We start from the raw sequence: 21,865 nt of genomic DNA on the forward strand, positions 1-21,865 counted from the left end.
CTCTCTCTGGCACTAATGAGCACAGTGCAGCCTTTGGCTGGGGCCATAGGCTGATAATCAGTAAGCAAAGGATTTATAGTGACTTTGGAGTCACCCTGCCTCGGCCAGCCCCATTGCTCTTCATTAAAGACCCACGCTGTCTGGGACAACCTTGGCAGATTATGTGTCTTGGGAAGAGACATGTAAGGCCGAGAGAATCACACTCTGTCCTAGCTCAAGCAAGAAACTCAGGCGGGAGAATTCCTGCCTCACATCCAGCCCCGGGAAGAGCAGTCGGCTCTTCTGTGTATGCCCAAGCAAAAATCCAGCGCAATTTCTGGAACATTTGTGATATTGGTAAACTTCTCCTCACCTGTGTGCCAGAACCAAGCTACCAGTGGCTACAAATGGCAATATCGGGGTCAAAGTGTTTCCAAGTCTCTCTCCCCACGATGTCTAGGAGAAACAGACAATATTTGTTCTTCTGGCTTCTCTGTTGATATTTCCTCTACTGACCCAAAGGAAGAGGATGGGGTTAGATAATCTCTTGTCATCCTGACAGAGCTCTAAGCCTGTGCAAACCTTGACAGGAGTTAAAGGTTCCACCCAAGACAGCTGCTTCCAATACTCTCAGCCTGGAGTAACCGTGTCCCTCTTAGATAGTCACATCAACATCCGTAACTTCTGGTATTTGGAGATGGATTCTCAGGTCAACACCAAATGAGAGGACACATTGTCAGAATACGTGTCCTTCTGCCTGAGCCATAGTGAGTGCTCAGCAAGTGTGACCTATTCACACCCTCTTCCTCTAGATCCGCGCATCCAACTGCATCCAGGACGTCTTCTCCTGAGTGATTCGGGGCCCCTCTCCAGCAACATATTTACAATGGAACTCACTGACTCCTTGCTCCCCTCCCTCACCTGCCACAAACCTGCTTCTTCTCCTGAGACAGAAATGGCTCCTTTAGTCACCTGTCCAAGCAATCCTGCAGGCCAGGGAGAGAGGGGCCTTTACACATTCATCTTCCTCACCCCCTATTGAGTGCTATCACTTCTTCCTCTGCATGGCTCCTAAATCTGCATCTTCTTCCCATTGCTGCAGCATCAGCCTGAGCCCATGACAGCAAAATCTTCCCACTCCGTCTTCTTCCTTTAGAGAGCCCTCTGTTATCCACCCTCCTCACTACAGCCACTGCGGTCCTTCTAAAGCTCAGACCTGAGCATGTGGGTCAAAACCTTGGATGACGTCTCATGAAGTGCAAATTTCTGAGCACGTATCCCAGGGCTTACACTGTCAGACCTATCACGATTCCCTGAGTGTGCTTCCTGCTAAATACACCCACAGGCACACAAGCCACGTGCCGGCTTCACAGTGACAGTAACAGCTGCCATCGTGGAGGGCACACAGAGTTCTCTGCACTTTACACAAAATGTCCTATTTCATTCTCACAAGCAACCCAACAAGCACTGATGACTATCCCTATGGGGACACTGAGGTTCAGAGGAACTAAGATTTCCCAGGGACACAGCTATGACAGCCAAGCCAGAGATCAAAGCCCCCATCTCAGGGACGTTTCCTCCATGTCCTCATCTTGCTTCCCCTTTGAAACCAGCTCAGAGACTCTCCCTTCCCCTGTCTGTGACCCTTCTGACATTCCCGCAAAAGGAAATTGCTCTTCTCCAGGACTTTCTTTACGCTTCATCTGGGCCGATCATATAGCGCTTTTTATTCTATTTCCTTGTGCACATATTTATCTCTTCCAGGCTCTGAGCACCTTGTCGTAGAAGATGTATCAGTCCCTCCTCTGCGTCCTTATACCCAGCCAGGGGCCTTGGTGACTGCCAGCGTGGGACCTGCCCCTGCCTGTGGCCACGTGGCATTCCTGGTGCTGGCACCATTACCAGGGCTACCATTACACCCTCCACAACAGTCAGGATTTTTTGTTTTGTTTGTTTTGTTTTGTTTTTAATTAAATTTATTGACATTGGTTAATAAAATACGGGTTTCAAGTGCACAATTCAATAGTACATCATCTGTATACTGCATTGTGCGTTCGCCACCCAAAGTCAGATCTCCTTCTGTCACCATATATTTGATCTCCTTACCCTTATCTTTCCTCCCCTTCCCCAACAATCAGTTTTATCAGTGAGTCAGTGGGCCAGGACATAACCCCACCACTCCCAATCTCACTCCCCCGAGTAGGTCAAAACAAGGCACTCCAGAAATTTCTCAAAGTTCGTCCTCCTGCATTAGGAGCTGGCCCTGTGCTGAGCATCAGGCCAACAGCAGAAGCCAAGACTTGGGCTTCCAGTTCAGGTCTGAGTCATCCTCCCTGGTCCCTTCCCACTGCCTGGCAGGGAAGTATCAGAAAGGGACCACTGAGCTGGCTCCTTCACCTGCCCTCCTCCCATCTGCCTGCTCCTTGGGACCAGGGCAGCTTCCCTTAATCTCATAAGAAACAATTTGCGTGTGCCAGGCTGGGAGAAAGCTGGCAGTAAATATCCCCAGTATAAACATTCTTAAGTCTGCCCCAATTGGTCACTAATAACAGAACAGACGGTGACATGAGAGCCTTTTCCACATGACTGACCAGGCAGCTCCAGGGGACTAAAGCCAGCTTGCACTACAGCCATGGCAGAGCTGCAGGAGGGCTCAAACACTCGCCTCTTTTACCTGTGTGACTCACGAAAGAGGTGAATTCTAATCTAACTTCCAATTTTCGATTTGCGAAGCCTCTCCCAGCTTAGAAACCAGCGCCAGCCCTAACAGGTACTGTTCTGGCCCCAATTTGACAGACAGTCCTGGGCTCAGGAAAGACTCATAGAGAGTGATGAAAATAAGAACAGCCCTTTACAGAACCCCTCTGCGTGCCAGGATCGTTTTTACACGCGTCTACTCATCCTCACGTCAGTTTTGAAAAGTAGGCGTGTCACTCTCCTTTTACAGATGAGGAAACAGGCTCAAGGCGGTTGAGGAATGTGCTCCAAATGGCACTGCTAGTGACAGGATCAGAGTTCCTTCCCAGGCCTTTCTGACCCTGTGTTTTCTACTGTCCGCATCCCAGACCCTGGCAAGTGACTAGCGGTTAGGTATTCAAAGCTGATACCTGAGGTTATTCACCCTTCATGCCTTTGCTTGTAGTTTTTCCTACCCCAGAATGCCATCTGTCCACCATCACATTATTATCCATATCATGATTCCTTCTCCAGGAAGCCTCTCTGTTTGCTCCTCCCAAACCCCATGCTTGCAGCAGGCCTTTCTTAAACCCCAAAAGAACTTAACGGCCTCAGAGTCTAGCGCCTTATGGTCAAGGGTGGCCATTCAGACTCTCAACGAGTTTTGCTGGCTACCCGGAGATTGAGGCAGGCAGGATTTTAGCTGGGCCGCCCCCAGCTAAAATCCTGCCTGCCTCCAGTAAAACAATTAAAATGCTGAAGACCCCATGAGGCAGGCAGGATTTTAGCTGTGCAGCACAGGGTGGCGGCGGATGCTTCTCCAGGGCACTGGGGTGGTTCTTACTGTCCTTGCTCCTGGACCACTAGGCATCCTTGGGGCATCACCCAGCCTCTCTAAGCCCCACTCTCCTCTGAAGAAGCAGCGAGGCTGGCCAACCTCATGTGTTTGCAGAGCGCTGGGCTCCTTAGAAGCCAGGGCAAGCATTCCAGGTCGTCCTCATGTTGCTGTCCAGGTCTGGCTTGGATTAACCCTAAGGGAAATGGCCCACCCCTTACGACCTGCTGCTAGAGCAAAGTCCTGGCCAAAATGCCCAACCCGAGGTGGGGAGGAGGGTAGTGAGCATACCCCACACTATCTTCTGACCACCTTCAATTTTACCTCTGAGCATGGATTAGAAGAGGGGGACTGCAGGCAGCACGGGGACGTATGCAGCCCCTGCCCCCACATCAACAGTGCAGAGTTTGCACAGAGCCTCTCTCTCCTCTGCTACATTAACTAACCCCAAACCCCTTGCTTTTGGCACTAGTCCACGCTGACCCTCTGAGAGAGAGGAACAAATACATCTGCCTGTAGGGATGGCAACAGACTTGGGACACTAGAGTACAAGAATGTATCCCCCAAAGATTTGGAGCCGACAGTTAAGGGTGGCAGGGGTGGGTGAGTATCATGGCTCCTCTGAGCCCAGCATGGGGGACCCCGACCGCCATCGGCATGGGGCCCCTGGGCTGTCTTCTCGCCTGTTACGCATACCCAGAGCCAGGGTCAGGTCACAGTACCAAGGTCTCCTGGGACCTTAGAGATTATCTATAGGCCCCTCCCAAGGTCTCCAGGAGGCCCTTACAGTAGAGTGAGGCCTTAACCTCCTCAGCACACATTTTAGTCCCAGAAAAAATTTTACCTCCAAAATTCTAAACCAGAGGTATTCAAACAGAAGAAAAGGTGGTTGACAGGAATAAAAGCCGAAAAGGTCTCGCTGGAGAAGGGGTGGGGCCTAGAAGACAATTCACACACACACACACACACACCAGGGAGCCAGGCTCCTGGGACACTCCTGTGAACCACCACTCTGGGTGATAGACCCTTATAACCTCAGCCTTCCATAGAAAAATGCCTCTTCCCTCCCCAGGAACTAATTGAGAATTGAGGGGTAATCTCAAATCAGGAGCCAGAAAAGTGTGAGCTCATAGAGAATCATGGGGTCTTCAGCATTTTAATTGTTTTACTGGAAGACAGAGGGGACCTCTCAGAGCCCGATAGAGATGGTTCAGTCCTTGTTAATGTGTGGCATGAGTCCCCAAAAGGAGACCAAGGTGAGGGGCCATGTGGTCAGGGCTAGGAGGGAGTGGCCCCTTCAGGGAGCCTGGTGGGCTGATGGAGATGAAGGAGGGAGTGAGGGAGGGAGATCTGGAGGGAAGGTGTTGGAGAAAACAGTCTGGAGAAGTCGTGAGAGAGAAGCTGAGCTGCACCGCTCAGAGCAGACAAATGAGGACTGGCAGGAGGACAAAGCAGGCAGGGCAGCAGGAGGGCAGGACCCTAAGTTGCACTGGTGCAGGGGAGTAGACGGGCAGCTCTTCCTCAGGCTGAAGTCCTCTAGGTGCTTCCAGTGCCCATCTCCTCCTCCCCTCTCTCTGAGCCAGACTGCAAGTACATCTGCCCCTTTCAGCACTGAAGAGCTGCCACCATCACCCCAACTTCTCTTCCCAGTCACCAATCACCAGCGCCTGCTTTGTCCCTGCCATCCTGACTCAGAGCCCCCATGTGCCGTGCAGACATGGCTCATCCAGACGGGGTGCCTCAGAGCCCACCCTCCTCTTTATCCTTCCCAGTCAGAAATGGCCTCTGCTTCCTGCAGTTTGGAGAGAAGCCTCCAAAAGTCCTCACCTGCTCAGCACTTCCATCTCCTGCTCCTCTCCTGCTGAGCAAGTGGACCAGAGGTAGAGCCAGACTCTATCCTAAGCCACCACAGATCTCGAGGGCCCATGTCACCTCTCTGAGCTCAGTGGGAAGGAGCAGCCTCCCACTCCGACTATGGTGCTATAAAGTCCACTTGGAGAGCTGGTGAGGTGCTCTCTTGGTCTGTGCAGGTCTGGGTGTGCAGAGAGACACACCAGCTATGGGCAGTCATCTTGGGGGTCTCTGAAATGCTACTGGGACCCCAGTTCTGCGGGGCCCCCTCTTTCCTGGGACAGAACCATCCTTCTGGGAAGCAAACAGGAAAGTTTGCCTGCAGCCACCATTAAGACCGCATCCCACTCCATGTGACCAGCTACGTATGTGAGAGCTCCAAGTGTGTTTCCACCCACCTGGTCTCTTACGGTTCCCTCGAGACTTTTCAATGATGGACAAGGGCAAAGGAGGGGATGTTCACAGGTGGGTTCTGTGAGTTCCCAGGGGCCGAGAACAGTAGTAAAGGACCTTAGGATATGGCTCTGAAACAGGACTGCTGGACCTGATGTCCCCGCTCCCCCACTTAATGCCCTGGGCCCCTGGACCGCCTCCCCTTCACATGGGTCTGATATGGCCCCATCTCATAGGACTGACTGTTGAGAGAATTCAATCACGTAACCCTGTAAGCTCTTGATACATGTTTACATTCAATGAAAGTTAGCTATTATTAACTCTATAACAATAGAAATATTATTTATAATATATACCAACTTATATAATATATACTTAATAAAATAATTATTATATAAATCTTGACTAGTTATATAATAATAATAAGTGCCAATAATTATTATAACTCCTTTTTTTTGTACCCCCCATGATAGCCAGTATTGGACTTCACTGCAAACCCTAACTGGTGGTGTTGACCTCCAGCTGGGAGGAAGCTATGTAAACGTAGGGAAGAACCAAGAAATTGCTTTTCACTCCAAAGATCTTCGGCCTTTCTTCAGATGCTCTGAGGGGGCTACCTGATTGGTGGGCGAGTACTTGTTTGAGAATCAAAATCCAGATTTCAGTCCCTTAATTCAATAGCCAGCGTGGAATAATGACAAGAAAACAGAGTTTGCAACCAAAGGCATTTGAGTTTGAATTACACCTGCGACCACTGTGTGACCTTGAATTATACCTAAGCTCACTGCATGACCTTGTAATATACCTGGGCCCAATGTGTGACCTTGAATCACACCTGGGCTCACTGTGTGACTCTGGTCATATAACCTCTTTTCTTAGAACCTCAGTTCATCTGTAATCTGTAAGTAACAGGAGCTAACTAGAATTGTAGTTACATTCAAAGGCCTGGCATAAAGTAGGTCTTCATGAATAACTCAGTTATTTTTGTCCCATAAAGCCTGACTCCTTGAAAGTTTCTCCTCTATTTCTCCCTTAAGGCCTTCTGTATGGTGTGCTCAGCACAATACCTGCCTACTCAGTAGTTTACAATGTAAAAACAATTTTCCTACAGTAACTACAGTTTTCAAGAGACAAACTAGCATAGGTAAGCTACGAGTACCACAGAGATCCACTGGGCAAGGCACTGAGAATGCAAGATGGAAATGACAGCCGTGGTCCCTCTCTCAAGGAGTTTACCCTCTATTACTTACTTTTGTCTCTTCGATGTCTAACATATACGTACATAGTAGGTGCTCAATCAAGGTTTAAAGAAATCTAGGGAGATGAGGAAGTGGAGAAGAGGAGAGAAAGAGAAAAGATGAAGATCCCCTCCCAGAGCCTGGCGGTCTAGGCAAAGATCAAGATCAGGGGTTAGAGCTGGGCCCTCAGCAAGGTCAGGACTGGTTAGGGAAGCCTAGGGAAGGGGTGCTTTCCAGGACGGTGGAACAGCCAGGACTCAAGCAGCTAACATCAGTGAACGGGCAGGGTTGCTACTGAGCACCCAAGGAGACTGGGATCGGATTCTGGAAAGGTTTATAATCCAGGGTGGAGAGTCAGGTGCTGTCTGTCCCGTAGACAGTGGAGAGCCATTCGTATTTCCACTCCTTGAAAAGGGGAGAAACATGAAGAAAGTGGTGATTTAGAAAGAAAAATCCAGGGCAGTACCTGAAAGCATTCATAGTCTGTTTTCAGAATCCAGGCTGAGGCGATGAGGGCCTGGACTTTGGGTTGTACAGTAGGAATGGAGAGGAAAGGTTGGATGTGAGATATTATGGAAGGAAGCTGGACCGGACACGGAAATGGAAACAGATAAAAAATAAAGCTTGAAAAGGGAGGCCACACGGACTTCTAAGCTTCACACCAGGAGAAATTCATGGGATAAAATGGGAAACGGAGGCAGAAAACCTGAGACAGGTGATGCTAGGTGTGCTAAGTCTACAATAAGAGCAGGACCTTAGTCGATGCAGCTCTTACTCTGCACAGGGCCAAGTTGTCTGGGTGGCAGGGTACGCACATAGGCTCCTGGAGGCGGGCACCAGGCTGTATTCATCTGTCTCTCACAAGGCAATGCAATACCTGCCTCATAGCAGGTCTCAATAAATGTGTGTTGAATAAACTAATGTTCTCAAGAAGCTTCCTGTCTACGTAATATAATACCCAGGAGGTTATAGAAAATGATCCTGGGCTCATTCACATTTCACTTCTTTGGAGTAAGAAAAATGAGGACTAGGAATCGGGAAGTGAGAGAATGGATGAGGGACATTCTTTGGGCAAGGACATACCCCGTGGCTCGCACAGTTCCTAGGGGCTCTTGAGTCCGAAGAAAAGGCCTCAAGGTCTGTCCCGTGGGTGGAAAGAAAGTGGGCCTGATAATTCTCTCTGACAACACAATCTTTGGCAGCTATTGCGGCTGTCTTGTCACTGTCCTTCTTTCAAGAAAGATTTTTTTGGAGAAAAGAATGAGCTGAGACGTCGCCATTGGAGCCCAGAGAAGAGCCTCAAAAAGGAATGTTCTCTCCACCACCACCACCAGCACCACCCGCACCCCTCTCCCGCCCCCACCCAACTCTCAGTCGCAGCACCTCCCCCCACCCTCCTCTCTTCTCTTCTCCCTGCTCTCTGCCTCTGCCTCTGGCTCCTCTTCCTTCCTCTCCAGCCCCTCTTTTTTCTTGCTCTCCTCACCCCACCCCTCACCCTCTTGGTCTTTCTCCAGGCTCTTCCCTCTTTCTCTCTCTTGTTTTCATGCCAAAAACAGTCTAATTGCAACGGAGAACCTGAAGACGCAGAGCGGGGGGGGGGCGGAAAAACACCACACATAGCTGATTAAAATGTCCTATGAAATCTAATTTGTAAAGCTCAAATCAGAATAAAAAGTGTTACTCCTACAATTCAGGGCCAATCTGATTGTTAATGAGACTCCTCAGAGACCCAGCCAAGATCTCATCAGGTTGTAGATTCAGCTACTTGCCCACTTGCCACAAACTCTCTCATGGGGACTTAGCCTCTCCTGTTGGGGTCACCCCACACGCTACGCCACCACCCAGCTCCTCTCAGAGCTACATGCCTGCTGCTCCCTTCTTAGGGCCATCTGCTACTGAGAGTTCGACACCATCTGTGGTCTGAGCCTGGGGCTTTGTGTCCCTAAGGTAGGTGACAGCCGGTGTCCAGGACCTCTGTGACCATCCTGACTCTCCCAGGTTGGGGAGGAGAAGCCATGGCCAGTTCTCCTGGGCTGTCTATCTGGACCTGCAGAACAGAGTGTGGGAAAGGAAGTCAATGGAATTCAGATCAAACCCCTGCTCCACCACTCTTTAGCTGTGTGACGTTGGGCAGGTTCCTTTGCCTCTCTGATCCTGGTTTCTTTGCTATAGCATAGGATATTTCTGCCCTGACATATAATTAAATGCGCTATAGGAGAGAGGGCATGTGAAGCGTTGACTGCACTATGGGTGGGAGATCAGTAAATGTCATTGTCCCACTGTCCATTCAGCCGTGACCTCCCAGGAATGCAGTCATGTTCTTCAACAACCCCTCCAGGACTAGGATTGGGGATCTGTGTGCAACATAGCCCAGTAGATGAGAACATGGTCTTTGGAGCCAGAAAGTCTTGGGTTCACAGCCCTGGTCCTGACCTTAGATGCTCCCTGGATAGTTTAGTTAAGCTCTAAGGCTGCGGGTCCTAATCTCCTGGGAAATGGGGTTGGTAAGGTCCACAGGGTGTTGTGGGTGCTGCAACAACTCAAGGTGAAGCACACTCAGCACCTGGGAAGTAAGTAACGAGCACGGCCCCTGTGACTATTTTTACCTTTTTGTGCCTCATCTGGAAAATGGAATGAAAATATTACCTAATTCACAGGTTGGTATGAGGATGAAAATACGAATGAGCTAATATTTTCAATCCTAGAACAATGCCTGGCATGTGGTACACTCTGCAGTCGTGTCTGTTTAATAAAATTTGAACTGGCTAGCTTAGGGGGTTCGGGGCCGGCTCTCTTTGAGGTATATATGGAGAAGTCATAGTCATGACTTTCTCCCAAATAACAGTGAGGCTAAAATAGGATCTGATGCAGAAAAGGAAGGGACAGGGAGGATGGTCTTCACAGTGTGAAGACCATGACAGGATCCCTTGGCCACATCCTCATCCCATCCTGGAGCCATCAGAACGATAATGTTGTTTCTTGTATTCTCAGGATTAATCAAATCACGCTACTCCCCACGGCCCCCACAGAATGCTGCCAGTTGGGGATCTCTGTCCTTCCTCTGTTCTGTAGTGGAAGTGGGCACTAGCAAGTGATGTTAAGTAGGACTTAGCCAAATGAAAAGGGAGAAGCATGTTCCAAAGGCAGCGGGTGGCGAGCATGGCCTGTTTGGGTGCAGGAAGATGGCTGGACCACGGTATGTGTGCACGTCAGTTGGGGACTGACGAGGCTGCAGCTGGGAGCCAGCAAGAAAATAAGTTGGGGACAGTGAAGAAGCTGCTGCTGACCCCCAGGCAGGACATGAGGTGTTCTGGGGGCACCTTGTCCCGTAGACCTGCCTGGGCTCTGCTTCCATAGCTTGAGGAGATGCCCTCCAGGCACTGCTCCCTGCTGTAACTGACTGCTGTGCTTGTCTCCTTCCTAGGCCAAGTGTACTCCTTCAGCCAGCAGCCCCAGGACCAAGCTGTGGTGTCGGGGCAGCCAGTGACACTGCTGTGTGCCATCCCAGAATATGATGGATTCGTTCTGTGGATCAAAGACGGCCTGGCTCTGGGTGTGGGCAGAGACCTCTCAAGTGAGTACCCCCAGACTTCCCCGGGAAGGCCTGGAACCCATCCCTGCCTTACCCACCCACCTACCCTCCTAGGGAACCCTATCTTCACAGGTGTTTGGGCATTAAATCTCCAGCTGTCAGTGCAGATCTCACAGGCAGAATCAGGCTAGGCAAGCCCCAGGTCCAGGATCCAGAGGACATCGAAGGCCTCTCTGACCACTGGAACTGAACTACAATTGAACCCTCAATTCTGGTGATCAGTGCTATACCTAAAACAATGTTACCCTGAAGGGTCTATTCTAAAATCAAACATGATTCACACAAAGTCACATTTCCAAGGAGAAAGTGTTGTTTCTTGGTCCAAAATATATCCTCACTGACGTCACAGCCTTCCTTGTTCTTCCCAGCTCCCATCCATCAAAAGGAGCCAAATAGATTGAAAGCTGACAAAGAAGCCTGGTGACTTTAGGGGCCACCATGTGATGGAAAGAAAAGAAGTGTTTGAAATAAATTCCAAACCTTGTTCAGCCCACCCAGCTGGTATTCATCAAAGATGTACTGGTGGGCTCCTGAGGCCGTTGATGGCTGGCATCTGAGCACCCTGGCTGGTGCCATGCCCAGTCATCCATTAACCACTGTGAATGTCAGTCTTTAAACCCAGAGAGATGTCTTAACAATCCACTCTCTGCCCCAGCAGAAAAAAGAATGGAATCATCTTCCTGGTCACTCACCATTCACCATTATTATTCTCCCTTGGGGATGAGAGGCACGTGACTATTCACTAAGTTTAGCATAAACTGTAAAATTCAGAACAAAGGACCTGGGTGTCCCATCGGGGAGTAACTGAGGGTGGGGGAGAAAAGAAAAACGTATATTCGACTGAGAAGTCGCTTTGCCTCTCTTGTGGTGTACAGCTGCAGGAAAGTAAAAATCGAAGTTCACTCAGCAACATGTGGTTGGGGAATTAATATTTAAAAATGTGATTTATGTCTGGCCAAAAATGTGTATTGAAACATTATAGCAATGGTCAATAGCATCATACGGTTTGAGTGCTGCAGCCCAGCTGAGCGTGGATGAAATATACAATAATATCTCCAAAATATATGGCTCTGCTATAAAATTTAAGTACTGTGGGAACCAGCCATGTTCAGGGACTCTGAATTCTCTTCTAGAGAAACTGGAGGAAGGACATAACCTAACCAGACTAGAATCGTTCATACTCTGCATGGTCCTGACTTTGGCCCAGGATTATTGCTAGTTAAACAGCCTTTCAGGATTCCTAGTCAGTGGTTTTCAGCCTTCAGTCAGAAACTGGGGTCTTGTTGAGTTGGTGGCCAAAAAGAGGTCCCAGGTCACCATGGATGGTTCATACACTGGTCATCACCGCACAGATCACGGAGCCTCTGGCAACCATTTCCATGAATGGCTTTTTGGGATCCAGCGTTAGCTCCTGCTAAGTGCTAAGTGATGAACTTCTATCATTTCCTCTCCCACCTGACTCCACTTACAGAAAGAAGGTTTGCCCTCTCCTTGCAGAGCCAATGAACTCGAACTCTTGATAAAGTGTTTTCTCTGTATTTGATCACCTACCCCCAAAATAGCATCATGACAGTAATGACAGATACTTACATGCCCAATAAATAATGATAGGAAAGTGAGAGCAATAGATCCCAATTTATTTCAGCAAGTATTTGCAGAGCATTTAATACCGCACCCATTTTCTGTGGGGAAACTGATGCCGTCTTATGAGACTTCCACCCGCTGCAGCTCTGCCATCTTCTATTTTAACTGTGTGGCCCATTCAGTCTACCAGGAATGATGCCTTAACTGAAGACCTCACTACTTTTCTGGTCACTACATCTGGAAAAAAAAAACAGTCAAAGGAAGTGATTTATAAATATACAGACATTCTCTCATAAATCTACAATGATCTACAGGGAGAAAGAAGGATTTTCCTCTTTATGTGACAGGTAAACAGAGTCACATTTGAGAAAAAAATATTGATTTAAACATATACCAAAGCCCAGTGCCTGGGACCTTGGCTCTTAACCCCCAAAAGGTCCAGGCACCCAGTCTGCTTTCACTTAGAAAGATGGGGACCTCTTTGGTTATCCTACCTCACGGTCACTTTTATTTAAACCAGTATTTATAGACTACCTCCCTACTATGTGCCAGGCACTCTACCGAGATTATCCTGTCTAATCTTCACCAGAACACTATAAGATACTACTAGTATTGTCCCTATTTTACTGATAAGGAAGCACAAAGAAGTGAAAGTAACTAACCCCAGACAACCTATCTAGGAAGTGACAGAGCTGGCCTTTGAACCCAGGAAATGTGACTGTAGAACCCAGACTCCCAAAAATTTTGCCTCCTCTGAGAATAGCAAGAGAGAGTAATGATACTGTGGAAGGAGCTAGAAATTCCTCAGAATCTATGCTTCTGGACAAATGTTTTCCAAAGATACTGCCAGTCCTTGGGATAACATCACAGCTCGTCGCCTAATTAGGCAAATACAAACAAACCCATCACTGATGTTTTTAGCAGCTCCTGAGAGCAAAATCGTTGTGTTGATCACTTGCAAGACAACAAAAACACAGGCTCCAGCCAAGATGCTTGCGGGAGACCAGGGACTAATCACAGGACAGCAGGATCCAGAGGCTGGGCTTGAGGGGTTGGCACAGTCAGCCAGCTACATTGGGGTAGAAGCATCAGGAAGGAGACTGGGCTAGAATCCATTTCCAGACCCTCACCCTGGCACTAGAGAGAGCCAGCTTAACTTACCTGGGCTCCTTCCCCAAGCCCAGCAGAGGGCAGGAGGGAGGCGGTGCTTTCTCAGGAGTACAGCTGAATGCCCTGTGAGCATCTCTGGCCAGGCCTGAACAGCTATGGAGAATGAGCCATTTGATTGCATGATAGGGACAATGCTAGCCATGAAGACACGAGCCTGAAGGCCTCAGCTGCACAAGAAGCACCAAAAAAGCATGCTGGGAAATCTGGCAGAGGATTACAGCTACCTCCAGGGACCAAGAATAGGTGCCCCTGGACAGCCCACCCCCAGGATGCCCCACCCCACCTCTGAAAGACCCTTATTTTATGGAAGGGGCCTTAGAGTTTCAAAATTTTAAGCAGGGTAGAAATCTTTTCTGCAGCATCCCTGACAGATAATCATACAACCTGTTTGAATACAGTCAGTGATGGAGGCCTCACTATCACCTCTGGCAGCCCAAATTCTTGTTGGTTACCTCAAATCATTAACAATATTCTCAAAGTATTTCCCCATGTTAATTCTGCCCATCGGTGCTAATGTTGTCCTTGGGAGCTACACGCACACATCTCACCCACACTAAGAGCTTTGAAATATCTGAAGAAAGTTATTGCACATCCCTCCGTCTGTCTCTGTTTCTGTCTCTCACTTACTAAAGCCCTAGTCTTCTATTTAAAAGGCCAAATGTGACCAATCCCCTCCTCCTATGACATCTTTCTGAGAACATACACTGTCCTGGTGAAGGCTCTTCCAAAAGAGGAGCAATTTGGGGCTGGCCAGAGGGTGGGCGGGCCTCTGAAGAGAGAAGGGACCAGGACAGGGAAGAAGTAGCCTGAAAGGGACTGATAAGGGGAAGGAGTAGAGCTCAGGTAAGGGAATGGGTGGAAAACAGATCCTGTTGAGAGAAACTAAGGGGGTATAAGGTTCAAGACCCTAGAAAGAGAGGATCTGCCCAACCTGGCCAGCTATGACTCATGCTGGCATTTATATTCAACCCTAAACAGCAGCAAGAAAACTGATTGATGATTAATCATGCTCAAGCTCTTACTTATTTATTATTCATCTCCAGTGGTATGAGGGGCCCCAAATTTCTAAGGGTCCTGAGCACCTCATAAGTGCTTAATCAGGCCCTGGGGTTTGGAGGCGGGTAGAAGGAGTAACTAGAAAAAGGCCACTTATGGTTCAAAGTGACCAGCGCTTCCTGGGCACTAGTAGGGTGGGCCTAGATATCTACTTCCTGTCCATTCTGAAACAAAACTTTTCCCCAGAGTCAGTCTTGATCTTTTCCCCAATATTTCTGTTTTCTTCCTTCTTTCTCTCTCTCTAACTCTGTCTTCTGTCTGTTTGTGGATCTCAGCCTGGGTCTCTCTGTCTCTCTGTGTGTGTCCTTATCCAAAGGCATGCCTACTTGGTTGACAGGGTGCTGAGCACACCACCTTCCAGAGTGATAACCCTGCTGTGTCTGTCCACATAAGCATTGCCCTCTCTGTTCTCTCCTCCCTCTACAATAATAGCTTCTCCAACATTTCTGAACTTAAAACTGACAATTCCCTTATACGCATAAACTCTGCCCCAACACCCTGGGGAAACTCTCGTTTCTGTGCTCCTCATGCTGAGATCAGGGCCCTGAGCAGATGCCCCTTCTGCCAGCCTCTACGACAGACCAGCCCCTGTTCAGATGTGTCACCGCTGTGCCTGTTTGTCATGAGCATTCCCTCCACCCCTGGACCAGCCCCCTTAATATGCCTGCTGTCTCCACAGGTTACCCACAGTACCTGGTGGTAGGGAACCACCTGTCAGGGGAACATCACCTGAAGATCCTGCGGGCAGAGCTGCAAGATGATGCTGTATATGAGTGTCAGGCCATCCAGGCTGCCATCCGGTCCCGCCCTGCACGCCTCACCGTCCTAGGTAAGAACTGTCCACACATGGGGGCTCAGATACTATGGGAAGAACCATGGGCTCAGCTACAGAAGGGTTCCTTCCAGCCCAACTGCAGAGAGAACCCACTGGGCAAAGCCCGCAAGCATTATCCCACATTATGTCAGTCACCCCCTCCCCACCAAAAGGAGAAAAGTGAAAGTTCCTGCTCTGAAAATCAGATGGCCGATGCCAACTTACCTATGACCTTGTCCAACCCCAGCGTGTTTGACTCCAGCTTAGGGAGTAAATAAGGTCTCCTGGGTTCCCATTTATTCAATCAGAAAACATGTTCTGCAAGTGTGATGTATCAGGCCCTGTGCTAGGTGATAGAGATAGAGAGAAGAATGGGACACAGTGATCTCACCACCCTTAGGAACCACCGCCGCCCTGTTTCTCATGCCCTTCCCTGCTCCTGGGAACCCTGGGCTGCCGACGTCATCCCTAGGAAAACTCACATCAGGCTCTTATTCCAGATCGTAACTTTTCCGTTGGTCGCTCTTCATCTCGGCTTCCCAGGAGCCCAGTGTCCTTGGGACATCCTGCCTGAAGAGGTCCCCGTCCCTCACTTGAGCAGATCAGACTGAAGACAGGGAATGGGTTCACTACCCCTTAAACTGCCTCACCCCTGTCACCTCCTCCCTCCAGCCAGATGTTACTGAGGATCCAGGCTCCCTGGGAACCGAGCTTTGCACAGAAGTAATCATGGCTCGATTTGCATAGCCCTTGACAGCAACTCTCGAAGCACTTTCACTTACATTTTCTCAGCTGTTCTGATGCAAGTATACAGGACAGGATTGTTGCCCCAGATGAAGCAAAGGGTCTCCCCGCTAGGGCTCCATGCACCACCTTACTGCCCCCTTAGGAAGTCCCTACGAGGCCGCCTGAGGGATGGAGCTCAGCAGCCAGAAGAGGGGAGTCCGGGTTCAGCCCTCCAAGCCCCTCAGCAGCTGTCGAGAAGCTTTGACAAAAGAGTCAGCAGCTGGGATGCTGCCTCCTCGCCTGGTAGATAAGGCGCATGGCTGCGCCAAGATGAAATATTTAAGAGTGTGTCAGGTTATCTTCAGATCTACACGGCCAACACACGGCCAGATTAGCCCGAGCTCGGCAGCAGACAGGCCCCGGAGGACCACTTACCAAGCGCGGAGGCTGGCTTCTTGAGATAGAGAGGAGGAACTCAGAGCCAACCTCAGAACCTCCTGTAACCTTTGAGTCTCCTCTGGCCTACAATGAAAGGAATGAGAAACATCAACTGGGTCTGGCAGGGTAAATAAACTGGGATTACATGGCGAGGAAGTGGGCCTTTAGGAAAGTAATCAGGGACATCGAAGGGCGTGGCAGCAGTGTCCATCTCTCCTGAGAAGGCGGATAAAATGGGAATGGGTACAGGGGTTGAGGGAGGAGAGAAGGAGGATTTAGCGCCTAATACATTTTCTGGGTTTTGAGGATTGCAAATGCCAGAACAGATTTCCTAAGCCAAGTTGTAGGATCTTCATCATCAGAGGTTATTCAGCCTCCATTCTCAGAAGAATCTGCCTTCTGCTATCTTGTTCCTGCCAGCGGGTACCAAAGAACGCTAAAATGAGAAGAACCTAAGCATTGCCCACCTGTGACCTCATGCAGGACCTAAAATAGATGGAGATGCATCTCGTCCTTAAGCTGTTGTCCTGGTGTCAGAACTTCGCCAGTCATAACCAAGTATTTACAGATTCCTTTCCTTCTACTATCGCACTTAGATAACAAAGTCCAAATTATTCCAGATGTTTCACAGGTAAGGAAATCGAGACTCAGAGAGGCAAAGGCACTCACAGAAGGTCACACAGCCTAATTAAACTCAATATAGATGCCAGATTTTCCTGCTCCAAGTCACCACATTTCTAACAGTAGAATCTCCTTTGTCTGGCTGGTCGAGAGCCAGGCTTCTGATACACAGCCTCGGGGTCTGCCCTGAACAGATTGGACTTTGTCGTGGGTACATCTGAATGCCATTCATTTGTCCTTCTCCTCCTCCAGTGCCATGGCCTGGCACTGCCTCTGGACACAGAGCTGGATTTGTGCGGGAGAGACATTTTATTCAAGTCTGGGGATCAGTTGAAAAGGCAGAAGGGGGTGTCTTCAGCAGGCCCCAGCAGGCTGGCCTTGAAATTTCTGAGCTGGAAAAGAAGCCTGAGCAGGGACCCTTCAGGCAGACTCCATGAAAACCATTCCTCCTAAACAAGAAAAATCTTCCCCAGGCTCTGCCCACAGTCTTCCCTGACTCTTCAGGGCCACCCAAGGTCCTCACCCCTAAACTGGTCCTGCAGGGCTCTGTCCGAGGTTCCAAGCCTGGCTGAGTTTCTCTGTGGTATACAGCCCCACCTACTGCCCTGGAGGGAGGCCCTGCATGCAGAAGCCCACCCAGCCTTCTGGAAAGGGAGCCCTGGTCTGTCCAGGATGGTGGATAGTCAGAGAGGCTGTTCCAGCAGAGGGGAGAGGGGTGTTTCTGCCATGGCCAGCCGGCTTCCCAACCAAGGCCCCATCTGCTTTGCTGTGACATCTCAGTCTGGGAAAATGTCCCAGTTCCCCAAGGGGGCCGGGGGAGGGCTGCATTCCCTGTGTTCCAGGAGTGAGAGAGCTTCCTAATTTAGTCTGTATTTGCCCGAGATCGATTTTTAATTAAATAAAGTAAGAGCCTGATTAGAACCTGCAGAAGATATGAGAGCAGAATCAGATGGTATTCTGGCAAAATTGCAAAGCAAACACTTTGGCTAGAACAGAGGAAGACCCCCAGGGGTCTTCCATCAAAGCACCAAGTGAGGAGGGCAAATACTAGAGATTATATAGCCAACAGATGTGCATTGTGAAAATATGCATCTGCCAGCATCTCTCAGAGAAGCCAGAGGGCCAGCTCACAGAGCCTGCTGAGCCCCAGAGAGGGCATGGGGACTCAGGCCCAGCAGCCAAGCCTAGAGTCACAGACACATTAATTAGCCTTGTGTTTCCAGCTCTCAGATGCAATCAGGCAAGGAGCAACTCTGAGCTGAGCATTTGCGGGAGGCAGAGGGAAGGATGGAACTAGGGGACTAGGAGGGGAAGAGGGGGCAGGGGCTGCACTTGGGAGGCTGAGCCAGGCGAAGACTGGGGAACCCAGTCCAGGTTAACGGGCAGGATGCATTTTCTCTGTGACCCGGCCAGCCAAGAATCATGCTCTGACTCAAGCCAGGTCGAGACATGCGTCTTTCCTCCCCATGAACATCTGGAAATCATGGTATCATGGACAGAGCATCAGACTGGGAGGCAACAGTTCTGGTCCTATATTAACCAATTGTGTGATCTGGGCCCTGTTAATCAACCTCTCTGGGGCTCAGTTGCCTCAACTGTAAAATGAAAGTGGTGATAAATAAGATGATCTCTAAGAGCTGTCCAGCTTCTGAAAGGCATGACTTCCACAAAAAGGACCTACACACTGTACCAACTATTTTAGGAAAATCTCTAACCTGCACTGGACCAGGGATTCATGTGGTAATTAAAGCAGAGAAGGTTAGGATGTTGTAGACAGCGTCCCACTGTGAGGCTGGAGATTAAATCTTTCAAATTCTGTCCAGCCCTGGGATTCTGAAGTTGGCTGTACACCTTAAACCAGAGTCTTCCTCTGTATTCTGCCTCCACCCATCCCTAGCCATCTCTGCAGAGACACAGCTTAGTTGGCTGTCATAGACCCTCCATGCACCTGTGCAGAGCTGGGGTATGGGACAAAGAGCCTTGGCTGAGAAGAGGAATAATTGCATGCAGCTCACTCCTTATGTGACCTCGGGCATATTCTTAGGCTGGCACTGGGCCTCTGGTTCAGTTCTCTTTAACTGGAACTTAGTACATAGTAGGTCCTCAATAATATCTGAGGTTTTTAAATTAATGAGTGAGTCAATGAATGAATGGATGGAGTGAGTGAATGAATGGCGTTTCCGGTTCTTCATCTATAAAATGAGAATAATAAAAATACCAATCTCCTAGAATTGTTGTGCGCATCAAACTAACACACACTCATACTGAAGTGCCATACGCTTTAAAGTTACGTGCACGCGCACGCACACACAGGCCGCTCCTCCTCCCCCTGCAGGAACCCCAGGGTTGAAAATATCTAAACTACTCCAGTTCCAGAGCCCTTAGAGGGATATTGCACCTGATCTTTCCACCTGCCTGGAAACAGGAAGCAAGGAGTTCAGGAACCCAGAGCAGGGAGGAAATGGGTGCCAAGGATTTGATCAACAAACATTTACCGAGCACCGATTACGTGCCACACACTGATCTAGGCACTTGAGATTCACCCATAAACAAAAGAGAAAATCAGCCTTTGCCCTGGGGGAGTGTGTGTTGTAGCAGGGAGACAGTCATAAATAATAAACAGATTAAACAAGTACACCGTGTAGTGATGTGGGACATCAGCTGGGATAAACACTATGAGAAAGAGAAAGTAGAGCAGGGTAAAGGGGACTAGAAGTAGGTAGGGAGGGTGGTGGATATCAGAGTAATTATTCAAAAGGGTATTTTCCAGTCTTCCTTCCTTTCCCCTCTTCTTCCTGGCCTGTTCTAATATTAACTCTGCTGCTGTCTTGTGGCTCCCATTAGAAACAAAGCCTCCTAACTCAACATGAATTATTTAACATGGAGACTAAGTCAATTTAAATAAAGAGGGCATCTTTAAAACGATGTCAGGCCCCAAACACTGAGACTGGCAAACACATAAGGTCCAAATGTGTCCTTACCTTGTGCCACGAGCTCCCTCTACAACTCCCTTACCAGGAGATTGCAGGCAGAGGTCTCCCAAGTCCACAGTGCTGGCAGCACCCCCAATTCCCTATCCCCTCATCTTCTGTGGAGGTGTGTCTAGAGAGAGACAGTAAATAACTCAGGACATGCATCAAAAGAAGGCAGAGCTGACACAGAACCCAAGAGCGCTGGCTTCTAAAACTGTTCTAAAAGCTAGTGGCGAGAGACCCAGCCACAGTCACCCTGTCAGTAGAGGACAGTCTGAGCAGTTCTTCAGGGATGGGAAAGCACCTCCATAGAACAAAGTTCAAGCTCCCTCCATGGCACACAAGTCTCTCTGAGGCCCACCCTCTGCTTTCTCTCCAGCCCCAGCTCTGCCACCCTCTCCCTACTTGCTCTGGGGACAACCAGGTTGCAGCTTCCTCCACTCTCCACACCTCTACACCTTCGCTCATGTGTGTTTCTGCCTGGAATGTCCTTACCACTATCTTTCTCCTTGGCCAACTCTTGCTCACCTGTCAGGATTCATCTTAGATATCACCTCCTCCAAGAAGCCCTCCCTGAATCCCACAGAGCCTGACTGTCCCCCTATGTGCTCCCTTAATATTTCATGCGCACCTCAATCACAACACTCAACCCAATTATATTGAAAGTAACTGTTCACATGTCCATCTCCCCCACTGGGTCTGTCGGGGGCATCATGTATCCCTCACACCAAGCACAGCCTGAGAGCATCTAGTAGGTGCTCAGTAAATGTTAGTCTTATAACTGTAGTAAAAGGGTTTGGGGGTGAACTACAGAGAGTTTACACTTATCCACACCACAGGGAGCAGTACCTGGCAGATAGTAAGCCCCAAATACATGTGACAGTTGTGTTGTGTTGTATCGTGTTGTGTTGTATTGTGTTTAGAGAGGTGACATGGCTTCATGGTTAAGAGCCTACTCTGGAAGCCAGATTGCTGACACTTGAAACCTACCTGTGTCACTTTCCCATTGGTGTGACTGAGAGCGAGTTATTTAACCACTCTGTGCCTCAGTTTCCTCATGCGTAAAATGAGGGAACAGTTGTAATAACCTCACCCTCTTAGGGTTATAAAGAGGATGAAATGAAATAATATATGTAAGGCATTTCATGCAGCAAGGCATATCAGTGTTGACAGTTATCATCATACCTGTCATTGGTATGACTATGATTCCTGCAGTGTTAGGAGACACCAACAAGCAACCCCTCCTTCCTGGGGGATCAGGCTCCGGGTCCTAGGGAAGCTATTCCATCCAGTACACAAGGCAGGAAAACTCGCTCGCTGAGGCCCCTCCCAGCTCACACGCCTGGGAAGACAAGCAGAATTGATTTCCTTATCTCCTCATTAGGCATGTTTTGCCTGGGCCCCGGCCTGGTCTTCAGTGCCGTATCTCGTTTGTGCTGTGTGCCTATTTCCTGCCACATTCATTACCCTGCAATCACCCCCAAATAGGGCAGCAAACAAGCCGGAGATGGGAAAGCGGAACAAGCAAAGCATCCTTATCTCCTGAAGCTCTAGATGGGAGCCTATACTGTGCTCTTGTGCCCCCCACCCTTCACCCCTACCACCAGCTCCTCCTCACTTTCTTCCTGCTATGCTCCCTTCTTGGGGGCCCAGGCCATCCACAGTGCCCCTGAGCCAGAAACCGATTCTCCTCCTCCCCTGTCTTTTGGCCAGGGCACATTCTTCTTTGCTCTCCCAGTTTAACTCTGTACTTACCTAATGGGACAGGTTATAAGGTGAGCGTGGCTGAGGGTCACTGGGTGACCTTAAGCTAATCGTCTCTCTCCTATATTATAGTATAAGCTCGCTGGTGGTAGAGGACCGTATCTAAGGTCTATACTGTGAGTTCAATGCCATTTGCCCCCTGAGTGGCTGCCCATA

The 21,865-nt window shown here is 49.2% G+C and overlaps 1 protein-coding gene across 1 annotated transcript in view; it reads left to right on the plus strand.

Annotated features, from left to right (window-relative positions):
- Window positions 1-21,865, plus strand: part of KIRREL3 (kirre like nephrin family adhesion molecule 3) — a 117,800-nt gene that overhangs the window by 18,593 nt on the left and 77,342 nt on the right. The window contains exons 3-4 of the mRNA XM_011367215.2: window positions 10,397-10,546; window positions 15,054-15,203. Of these exons, the coding sequence (XP_011365517.2) occupies window positions 10,397-10,546; window positions 15,054-15,203 (300 nt within the window). The remainder of the gene's footprint in view (window positions 1-10,396; window positions 10,547-15,053; window positions 15,204-21,865) is intronic.

This window comes from Pteropus vampyrus, unplaced genomic scaffold (genome assembly GCF_000151845.1).
Source record: "Pteropus vampyrus isolate Shadow unplaced genomic scaffold, Pvam_2.0 Scaffold130, whole genome shotgun sequence".
NCBI lineage: Eukaryota > Metazoa > Chordata > Mammalia > Chiroptera > Pteropodidae > Pteropus > Pteropus vampyrus.